The sequence below is a fragment of the Pempheris klunzingeri genome, chromosome 21, assembly GCF_042242105.1.
Source record: "Pempheris klunzingeri isolate RE-2024b chromosome 21, fPemKlu1.hap1, whole genome shotgun sequence".
Taxonomy (NCBI): Eukaryota; Metazoa; Chordata; class Actinopteri; order Acropomatiformes; family Pempheridae; genus Pempheris; species Pempheris klunzingeri.
The window spans coordinates 18,018,736-18,030,742 of NC_092032.1; the positions used below are offsets into that span (position 1 = coordinate 18,018,736).

General features: G+C 39.0%; 1 protein-coding gene across 1 annotated transcript in view; it reads right to left on the reverse strand.

Annotated features, from left to right (window-relative positions):
* LOC139220783 (cadherin-18) overlaps positions 1-12,007 on the reverse strand; it is a 54,631-nt gene that overhangs the window by 24,047 nt on the left and 18,577 nt on the right. Inside the window, exons 4-6 of the mRNA XM_070852626.1 lie at positions 5,129-5,296; positions 3,770-3,957; positions 2,771-3,024 (exon numbers count right to left, since the gene is read on the reverse strand). Coding sequence (XP_070708727.1) covers positions 2,771-3,024; positions 3,770-3,957; positions 5,129-5,296 — 610 coding nt within the window. The remainder of the gene's footprint in view (positions 1-2,770; positions 3,025-3,769; positions 3,958-5,128; positions 5,297-12,007) is intronic.

Here is a 12,007-nt window from a genome sequence, read left to right on the forward strand (position 1 = left end):
TAATTGCTTTGTCAAGGAAAATACAAATAAGAAAAAAAAAACAACCCTTTTTGCAGTTGTGTTAGTCACTGCCACTGTTGAGGCATTTTTTTCTTCTTTGGTGGTCTATTCTCTTCTCTTATTCCTGGAGATACTAGTCAAAAGTACACAATGTCACCACATGTGATAATTATTTTTTATTATGATCTTTATAGCAAAAAAAATACTGACTTTTCTTCAGTAAACATTAGGTTTTCTTAACAGACCCCTGAGTCATACAATGCGAAATGCTGCACATGGATATAATTCAATATGTATGGTAATACCCCACTTCTTTGGCATTCTGGGGCAACGCATGGAATTCAGACTGAAACTGAAATGTGAGCACATCCAAAGAGTGCTTGTTTACTGCAAAAGCCTTGGAGTGCACTGAACATCAACAAGACTAAAAGTCTTGTATAGCGTTGCAGCCCAGTGAGGCAGTAATGCTCATTACACAGCACGGAAACACAACTGAGGAAAGTTGCTGTTCTTAAATGGGAGCAATATTTAAATGTTGGCATGAACTTGGTTACTAGAGATATTACCATGTTGCTATCCAATTCTGACAGGTTTATTATCAGCAATGTGGTCATGCTATTCATTTATTTCTCCAAAGTCATTAAAATGTACATTTTCCTCTGGGGACTATGGCTTTTTATATAACATTTTGAGTGCAAAGATGAACTTATGATGAAGTAGATTTCTACAAAATTATTCATATATGTTCAAACTGAGGTGAGATGTGAGTGCCTTTCCCCATTTCATTTAAAAATCACCACTTTCACCATTTCATTTGATGTCATTGCTGTTTAAACTTGAAGGGAGAAAAGTCACTTAATACAAACTGAAGATAGGGCTAACTTGAATCCGTGCAGTGCTTTATGGTAACCAGGCCAATAAGTTCCCAACTGTTCCCAACGATTATGATAATGTATGTATGAGAGCGACCAGAGGTAAAGAAACATCTAGACTTTGTCTGGCTATTTAGATGTCAATTTCAGAACCATATTTGAAATGTCACTTCAATAGCATGTTTATTTCATTGCATGCATGGGCCTCTGATGATCAAAGACAGCCAAATACTGATCCCTGCTGCCTTCTGCATTCAGATGCCAACACAGGGAGCAGTTGTTTAGCTTTTTTCTGGGTTCAAGTGGATGTCATCGAAATACTTCCTGCTGCCTTCTCCTTTATGTGGTGAATATTGGGAGTGATGTGCCAAAGGAATGGACGAGGAGGAGGTATCCCACAAGGAGAGCAAGGAAACTTTCATATGCAGATTACCTCCTTGTTTACTACCAATGTTTCACAAAGGCACTCTTCCTCCAATTTGAAATTTTACATCATTTTCCAAGAGCCGCAGAGCTCACCTCTCCAAAACAGTTGCATGGTCATAAGTCTCTGCTTAATGCTGTTTAGAAAACCCCAGGGCTCTGCAACCTGTGTCAGAGCTTTAGAAATATTCGATACATATTATATCATTAGAAAATAGCATCTTATTGATATATCAACAATGCTTCATCTCAGGAGGTGTTCCACTTTTACAGCTATTCGATCATTTACAGCGCAGCTATAGAGGGAATTCAAACCAAGACAAGCAGTGCAGAGCTGTTTGAGAGTAATGTCATGAAATTAGACACCTGTGCAGAGTGAAAACCAAGGATTAGCCCACTGCCTAAGGGCAATATCATACTTTTTTCAACAGTACACAAGCATGTGTTTAGAGTGCATACAAATGTGCTAAACAGTTGTATTGCCCCGGGTTACTTCACAGGAGACAAAATAAAACCATTTATGTGATAATGCCAACAAATGAGAAAGATCCTATTGCATACTGCTGATTTTTAGAGGTGATGTGAAACATGAAGGGCATGTATAGGATCAGGAACAAATGAGCGGTTGTAGAACAACTTTCAATCTATTCAACATTTGTTTTATAATGTTATGACCCAAGAAATTTTAAAGCCACCTGATATACTACTACAGGTGTTGCACATGCATCCTGCATTATTCAATATGTGAATATCATCAGATACATGTGCAAACAGTGCTGCAGTGTCAAATATTTATCTATAGAAGGTACAATAATACGGGGCAGAGGAATGACTTGCAAATTGGAGTTTTAGTTGGACAAATATTACTTGGAGGCAGAAATAATCTTGTTAGTTGACTAAAATGTCAAGGGGAAAATCCGATGTACCTCGGAGATATCTTATTGGTAAACCTGAAAGCCAAAAAAACCAAACGCTGATCAAAAGATGAATAAATAAGCGGGTCATTCCTAATAAGCTGTGATCAGTTTGGTAAAAACTGACTTTCTCAGTATCAGAATTCTTGCATAGCAGACGTATGCTTTACCAACTCAGCTAATCCGAACAGATATGGCAACCAGGCTTTAAGGACATTTTTAGAAAAATCCATCGAGCAACACTGGTATGCTTCTATAAAAATACGATTTTGGCAACCAATTAGTTGACAAAGAGGCAGAGTTCCATTGGCTACCAGTCACATCTGAAAGAGCACTCAGCCTCAAAATAAGCCTCATAATATTAGCACCCTCCTCTGTTACCCTTTGCTTTTGCAGTGGGCTTCTCTAATATGTCTTAAAAAGAAAAACTGGAGATCTTCAGTTCTCTCCTGTGATGCAGAACTAATAAGACAGTATGCCTTGAGAGCGGCTCTGCCTCTGAATATTTGTAATCATCTCTGCAGACTGTACATGTAGCTGTGTATGAGTTAAGTGTCTTACCTGACAGGACTGTTCCTGCTGTCAGGATCTCGAGCCGTTACAGCGCCCACCTCCGTGCCACTTGGTGTATTCTCATATACATCCATGATATAATGATCTAGAGAAAATACGGGGGCTTCGTCCACATCCCCAACTGTGATTTTCAGGGTAGCAGTGTCTTTGAAAGAACCAAGATAGGAAAAACGAGGATCCACATGTGTATTAACCCCCTCAATGTGGAGGGTGTAAGTCTTCTTTCTCTCGTAGTTCAGAGCCTGTTGGGAAAAGGCACCATAGGGAAATGTGATTAGGATGCTCATAGTACAAAGTAGTTACGCTTTCGCTTTATCTGATGGACTGAGTAACAAGAAGTGAATGCTAACTGAAGTTTGACTTAAATACAGTATTTGCTGACAATGAGCCCACTCACTGTGTGGCACGATGAGTTTATTCCTTTTAAATCTAATTAACCTTTTACAGTTTAACACATGATGTTTTCTGCTGTTGGGGGGAAGACGTTGTTTTCATCAATTTGAACTATTACAAAAATAAAACTTACTGTAAATAGACAATTCTTTACCAAACTAAATCAAATGCAGTTAAAGAATAAATGAGCTGTTGTGAGATCCACATTTATACCACATGCTTTGACAAGAAATCCAATCATCCATCAGTGCATGATTTGTTTAGCTACATATCAGTTAGTATCCTGTGCACAAAACCCCTAACAAAGCATTTTGATTTCAATTATTTGGAACTTGTGGTACACAAGTGGCGTTCTTCTTCTACTCCTTTATTGGTGCATTGCTACCTTTTTCAGCACATTACCTCCACCAACTGTTAGCACCCTCTGCAGATGGCGGAATTGTGTCTGTACAAATGTCCTCATATGCTTGTAAACTATTTGATACAAGTCATATGAGAACATGAAACCACTTATGGTCAAACCTCTGCTCAGTCAGTGTCCAAGCAAAAGGCTGATTGTTTTCCATTTCTGTGTTGTACAGAGCATGTTCTTACTTTTTTGAGGCTGATGATTCCCTCTCTTGTGTCTCTGTCCGTGGATATCGAAAACATGTTGGCCCCCTCTGAGTTAATGATGCTGTACTTGATGTCTGCGTTGATGCCAAGGTCCTCATCGTTGGCTTTGATCTTCCCTACTGGTTTCCCTACTTGAGCTGATTCAGGGACGTACTGCTGGTAATTTTCTGTGGATGAAGATTGATGTGTACCCATTCAGAGACAGCTAAATAACAGAAGCTGATGTGCCCCTCATCACATGTTCTACTAAAAGGGCTTAGCTAAGCAATGTTATTCTGTCACCATTTGTTCCTGCGGGAATGTCATTAGAAATCCTCTGCAGTGCTGTAATTGGCATTACATGCTAAACTGGGGTTGACAGCACTGAAATTGGGCTGATCAAACTTTAAGGCCGATTATTATTATTATTCAAAAAATGTTGATGGTTTTGAAAAAGTTTGTCACTGCAGCTCAAAAGGGGGGGGGGGCTCTGGGGGACTGTGCTTCATGAGGCACTTTCAAAGACAAAGAATCACACATTTATCATTACTTAACTGTAAAATTTAAATAAATAAAATCCAGACTGCAAAGCAGAGGGTTGTGATGAATGCTACACTAATTTTGCTAATTAGGGAAAATGTAACTACGATGTTACTATGACAACTGAATCACACAGGAGAGAAGTATAATACTTTATAGTGAGGAATGCTGGGTAGATCTGGTAGGGGGCATCTCAGTAATTGACGACTTGCTCTCTAAAATCTCTAAGAGTGACATCTGGTAAATCAATGCATGCATGCAAAAAAAAAGAAAAAAGGTAGAGGATGTAAAGGATAATTAACTTGTCTTTCCTGGGCAAATGTGTTAGAACTTTTGCTCCACAGTGCAAACGATTTTAAAAATATCATTTTTCTTAGAGTTCTCTTTCCATTTCCACAAGAAAAATACAGCACAGGACACTTTATAAATGCCTTTCAGGTAATATTACTGCCTCAGGCATCCGTAGTGGAGGTCTTCTGCTCAAGGGCAAAAATGGCTTTAAAAAGCTGATTATATTTTGAGCCTCAGCTTTGCCATTTAATGTAATAGAAGCTAATGTATTCAGGTTAGTGGCAGTAACGATTACCATTGCTTATTTTGCTAAATTACCCTTCTGGCTAGTCAACTAACACAGAAGCCACACAGCAATAATTTTCTCAAGGTGAAAGGTTTTCAAATAGAGGCGATGGCTGCAGACAATGTTGTGTCTTCCAGTCTCCCTAAATCTGAAGCACCTTATTCCAGCACAAACAGTTATCTAATCTAGTTTAGCGAACTTGGAAGCTGGTCTGTCAGTTTTGGGTAAAGTTGTGTACATACTTTGGGGAAACTGGGGCGGGTTGTCGTTGATGTCTGTCAGAGTGATGTTGATGGTGGTGGAGCCAGAGAGGCCTCCGACCTGGCCTGCCATGTCTTTGGCTTGGATAACAACGGTATAGTGTTCTCTGGCTTCCCGATCCATGTTAGCTAAGGCAGTCCTGATGATTCCTGCATTGTTGAAGGAAGATGAATAGTGTTGGTACATTGTTTTTATATTTGTATGAAAAATAATAACAATCAGTTTGTGGTTAACAGCATCTATTAAAGTCAAATGCATAAAACAAGAGAATAAACACAACAAGACACGAGCAAAAGTAGAAAAAAGGATCACTGTTGAGAGAGAGAGAGAGAAGATAACACTGTTGCTCTTCTCAAGATGCTGCTGTCATTGTCTTAATATTTGCCTCATCAAAACTTCTTCCTCTTATGGGCTACTCATAAAGTACATTGCCTTTGAAGACTAACACCATAAAACTGTGCTTCTTTCATCTTTGATTCTCCTGGTCTCTCATTGTCAAGGTTAGCCTTTCCTCACTTTTCATTATATTTAAAATGTCTACGCAACCTTGGATCTGGGCAGAATGTAACTTTCTAAGGCACCCACTCAATCACATTTATTACTACAATAACACAGCAAACACAGCCATGAACTTTCACAATGCTAACTCTATGATATATGACTGCACCTCTGTCCACTACAGAGAAAACGGTACACAGGTAAATTGCAACACAGTAACAAACCTAAAACACAAGCAGAGTATTTGCTTCTTGTGTTGTGGTGTGGAGGGTGATTTACTGAATGTAATAGCTGAATGTTTAGCACATATATTTGTCTGTGTGTGTGTGTGTGTGTGTGTGTGTGTGTGTCTTTGTGTGAGGTCTTAACATGTCTGTTTGTCCATATTAGTTTTTTTTTTTTCTTGTGCGTCTATATCTGTGCCAGAGGGTTAATTCGCCATCTTAGCTCCTGAGACCACATCACAACATGGAGCCTGATTTAATATGTTCAACCAGTTACAACAGTGTTTATTGTAGATCTGGCTTTTTCCCCAGAGCCAAGACCCTCTGGCTACCATTGAACTTATGTTCTTGTGAACTTGTGAACCCTGCAATAATACACAGCGGTTGACCGGGAGCGGTGAGACCTGGGTGGAAATGCGATGGTGTTGATCACGATAGCAAATGGACTGCAGCTGTTGCCTCATGTTGTGAGTGGAAATCACAACAGGAGGCAACGTCTGATAAGATGGCTTTAGAGAGAGAATCGAGGCATCACAAACATGGTGCAGAAAGTGTGTCACTGTCTGAAGGGGTTTATGTTGACAGCAGAAAGAGCTAATCACATGATGCATGACCAAATGACATTATATTCATTATAACCATTTTTGTTTAGAACTGTACATTCTTACTTCAAACTCACTGCTCAAGCAACATGAACGCAACACACTGCAGTTAGCCCTTTACACACACACACAGCTAGGGAGCGATGTTTACTATGTCTTGGCAGGCAAAGTATCATTCTCACTATTACTACGTGTCTAAGTGTTCTGACTCTGTTAATTAGTTTCAGACTCACAAATAAACATTTCTAGCGTACCTTATCGCATCATGCAGGTGCTGTCACCACCATATCTTTCTGTGTGGCTAACCTTTTAAGCCCACCCTCTGCTAAATGACTCTATGATAGACAGAGTAGCTACTAGCTGGTTAAATTAGTGGAGCGTTTAGCAGCTAAGGATTCAAATATTCTTTCTAAGGAGTGGGTGGAGATTAGAGCTAAAAGGAAAGCAACTATTACCATTTGCCTGGTGGCCAGGAATATGACTCTAAATGAATGCTAATGTGTAAACTGTTTACTAACCGGTTCACCACATCTCCCTTGTGTTTACAGCTTGTTTGTGGTGCTCCCCAGTGGACAAAAAAAAACCCAGTGATTACAGATTAAATACAACTGTAGAGTTTCATCTGAAAGTTGTACATTTTCTACCAGGAGACATGAAAGTCCTCCGGCACATCATGTCAGTTGCTAATATACACAGCATCACCTTAAAAAGAACGTCTGACACTTCATTACCTACGATTACATGAACAGAGAAACCATCTATAAGGAAATGACTAAAGACCTAATTCACTGTGGGTCTTCCTTACAGTTATATCATGGTCATTAAAAGATCCGTAAGTGTATGTAAGTTAAGTATAAGTCATGTGGCAGCAGGTTATAACCCTTTCTAGTAGTTTATTTATTTTTGCATTCGATTAAATGCCAAAGTATGCCAATAGTTCTTAAAATGTGTTTACCTCATTAACTGACTGAGATGCCACACTCAGTTTCCCATTCAAATCATGACAGCTCGAATTTCACAAAGAAATAATTTCAGAGTGAATTAATGCAGTTTTATGATTTCCTAATTTCACAAAAAGAGGCAGCTATAACTGTGTTACACAATAGGTCATTTTCCTCTGTCTTTCTTCAAGACTCTATAGACAGAAACTAATCCACTCGCCTCAGGCAGAATAATCATTAAAAGTGGGTCAGGGAGCAAGGCAGCCAACAGTATTAAGATCCAGGGGATCTTAGGTTACACATCATCTGTCACACTGAGTTGTGGCTGAGGTCCCATGGTCTGCCTGTGAACCTGAACTCATCAGCTGTGAATCAACACAAATGGAAATTACAAATGGCATAGTAGACTGGGTTGGAACAATAATATCTAACAATCATAGGCATTAGGAATAAAAGAGGAGTTTTATGAGTAGAGGGTGTCTGTTTAGCAGGAAATTGCACTCAAGACTTTCTAATTTCTAACGTGTAACATTTAGAAATATGAACTTAACAACGTGAGTTTCTATGAATGAGTCATGAATATATTTTCTACGGCTGAATCCACAGTGGTATGAATAAACTTTTAAGTATTGATTCTTCCTGTTTTTTTATTTCTCTAGTGGCGAATGCATTTGGACTTTTTGCATAAGAAGGACAGGATCAGTTGACTGGTGAAGAAAGAGTCTTTCAGTGTAAAATGTCGTGGTATACTGTTTGCCCTCGAATTCCTCTTCAAGGCTACACAGAAATGCTATTTAATGGATGTTTTGAGATAAAGCAAAACTAGGTTTAGCCACTTCTTTTGTAACGTACTTCCAAACTCACTGCAGTGCTTCAGTGTGTTTTATGCACCAGCTCTGCTACTGTCTAATACTCTTATGGTGCCACTTTGTGTGCATTAGTTCTGCTTGCAAAACAACTATTGTTAAGTGGGGCAGCAAGATAGACGGGCACTAATGTATTTCAGAATATCAAAGCAATTACATTTATTTTGACTGCCAGGTAGATTGCTCTCTGACACTGTATTGAAAATGCAGCTGCATCTGCATTTTCCCTCTGCACATGCCATTTATTCATTTAATTGTTCAATATTGGAATTATTTCTTGATTTAAAAGTAGTTACACTCTATATTGTAACTCTAGTGCCAGTTGATTGATTAGCCTAATTAAATGGGTGCCAGCTGACCTGTGTGTTGGTGGGGAATTATATTTTTGTACAATTTGCTTTTCAAATGCTAAGTAGACAGTGACAGATTGTGTTGTGTTTGATCTCTGACGGGACTGATAAACATTATGCTGCCCTTCCTTTTGGAAATGCTAGCACTATGAGTTTAATACACATAAATATTAATCATCTGTGTTAATACTGGGACTGCTGGGATTCTCTGTGATCTCAAAAATTGCAGGAAAAATAAAACAAAAGCCATTTTTGATAATAGTCCAAAAGAGGTTTTAAATTGTGCGTTTACAGTCAATACAAACACAACTTTGACTATCAGTTGGTGACTCTTCTCATGTTGCTGACTACTTTATTTGTTGGAAACATATATAAATCAGACTCTAGAGCCTATCAATTACCAGAGGAAGGTAACAAACTGTAGATATGCAACAAGAATCCGAACAAACACATTTACTGTTGCCACATTGTGCTTTTAAAATGCTACATCTCAGCATGAATCTGCTGCTTTTCTTACATTTAAGTGTTTGCAGCCACTTTCGTGTAATGATGCAGGTTTTAGCATTACTTAAACTGGGGTCCTTGAGACACACAGACCTTGGCAAGTGGCCACACTTTCCATTAAAACAACACCAAGACGGACAATCTGACCTTTCAAGTCTCTTATTACCCCTTTAGTCAAGCATTGCTCTTAAGCAGTATTTCACATTAGTGGGTTTAGGAACAATGAGCACTAAACTGAGAGTGTTGGGTTTTCCTTTTTGACTTTGTGAATTCCACCATTGTCCAGTGAAAATGATGTGTGAATGAATCAAATGGAGAAAGAAGCCCTGACCCCTCAGAAACAAGGACAACACTGAACAGAAGGAGAGATTTGTGAACAACCACGAATATATGGGAAAAGCTACATTACAAACATACAATCCTGAACTGCATTCATTCTTAAAAAAAATTCTGTAACAATACAGAGAAGGCCACAGAGGTATTATTTACCTGAAAGGTATGTCAGTACTTTGAGCATCACACCCCTGAACTCCCTTTCCTGACCATTTCTGAACCGTAATACCTCAGATAGTCTCCGCTAAATCTCAATGGAGCTCGTCAGTTAATTTAGAAAATAATTGAGAAAGAACTGACTTCCTTGAACCTAGCCCCATTTGACACAGTGAGGTGGTTAGCCTTTTCCTCAACCTCCCCAGTCTATTAGAGTTGATACCATCACACTATCCACCTCTTTGTCTGGCTAGAAACTTCTAAAGGAGGACAATCTCTTGGGTGAACAAAAAGGATTATAGGAGATTACTAAAGCGCTCTTCAATCTCCAGCGTCAGGAATCTTGGTTTTTAGCCCATCCAATACGATGTTATCCTTGTGTGTCTGCACTCTTACAGAAATTCTGCTAAAAAGGTAGATAACACCGACAAAAGAAGCTCTAAAAATCATAGAAATCATAATATTACAACTCTTCTTTTTACGTCACGAAGACTTTTCTGCTCATATGTTGGATCATATCTGGTTGGGCTGCTCCAGCCTACATCATGACTAATTGACAAAGTGAATTTGATCTTGATCTAACCAGAGGTAAGACTTAATCCATGAACCGCAAAAAACGTCTCGATCTGTGTCAGCTCCTTCAATAAACTCGTACACACCCAAATCCCAGATCAGCAGAGAAATTAGCCTATTTAAAATGCAAAAGGGACTCACAGGTTCTGCAGTGCGCTGTGTCTTTGTATGTGTGTGAGCGGGTACAGATGTGAGGTGGGGTTGGGTAGGGGGGCAGTCGACTATGAGACTCAAGAGGAACAACCTTGATGTCTCTGCGGGTAAGTGACAGATGCACAGTAGTGAAGGGAAAGACAGGAGTTACGACCCGACTATAAAAAGGATAAATGCTGTCTCTGTCTAAGATGTACTTTTGCTGAGATATAGAAAGCTCTTAATAAAACTGCAGGCTTGCAGTTTTGAGATTTGCAAACCATATAATCAAGAAAAAATCCATTGCAGTGAATGTTCTCACCACAGTTAGCATATCACTTAGCGGACATAACTAGTCGGGTATGTGGCAAGCTAAAGTGACAGAGCTTTCCCAGAGTAAACCTGTCACATGTACATCCAGGCACCAGGTTCATTTCAATGTGTATCCTGTGTGATCCAGATTCAGTGAGCAGATAGAGGTTCAGTCACTCTAATGCTCTCTTGTCCTTGTGCACCTGCTCTTGTTACTGGCCCAAATCCCCATACCAGTCACAACATAAGCAGCAGGTAGGGGGCTCAGGGTCCTTCTGAAAGGACACCTTGCCAGGATTTGTAGCTCTTGTTGGAAAACTCTTGACTGAAGCAAACATGTGTTACCATCCAGCTTCGTTAGGAAGCTTAAAGGAATAAATTGACATTTTAGGAAATGTATTCACTTAATGTTGATACAGTCTCTCTTCTGCTCATTTTTAGTGTGAAGCCGTTTTAGTCTGGCTACCTGTTTCTACCCGTTTCTAGCCTTTATGTAAGGCTAAGCTAATCGCCTGCTGGGTCTGGCTTCATATTTAGCCCATGGCCATGAGATGGTATTTACCTAAGAGTCTTTAGGTGTTCACCTCAGCCCATACTGCACAAGCTGATTTCACTGATTAGTCTCTCCAGTCTTTTTGAAGGTGTGATAATAAGTGGCCTTTACTGCTCTAGTGTGAGGTTGGAACGGAATCCTGCAGAGTCTCTGTGCTTCAATAAATAAGTGGATAATCTATACACACCCATAAATTACATTTCACTGGGCTTTAATTTGCTAGGGACACCTTCTAATTTTGCATTTGCAGAATTCTACAAGCCATCTGAGAGGTTTAAACAAATGTTTTAGGATTTTGTGTGCCATTAATTGCTTTATTATGTACCACACATTTTGAACTAATTGATTTTATAGATTGAAGTAATTAAATTATTTATTCATCAATTCTCATTTTAACACGCTGGTGAAAGCGGGTTGCTGGAATGTTGGTTTCTTAGTAAGTAATTATAAATTAATGACTTAGTATACAGCTAATTCATGTAAATGCAAAATTATCTGACTCATACTTAAACATCTTTTCTTTACTTCATTTTTTCGTGAATACATTTCTTATTTATTAATAAAATCAACAAGACCAGTAGCCAGCCACACTCCCCACCTGTCAATTAGTGTTCACGATGACGAGCAACAATCTTTTTTGATATTCAAATGTCAGTCACACATTACGTGGACTTGCAGACAACTCTGTATGCTCTTTATGTACAACTTTGGAGACATTATTCATGAAAAAGAATTGCAAGACCATACAAAACACTTTGGAACATCACATTATTATGTGCAAAGCTGCCACATTTGTTGTCTCCTGCCCACAATTTC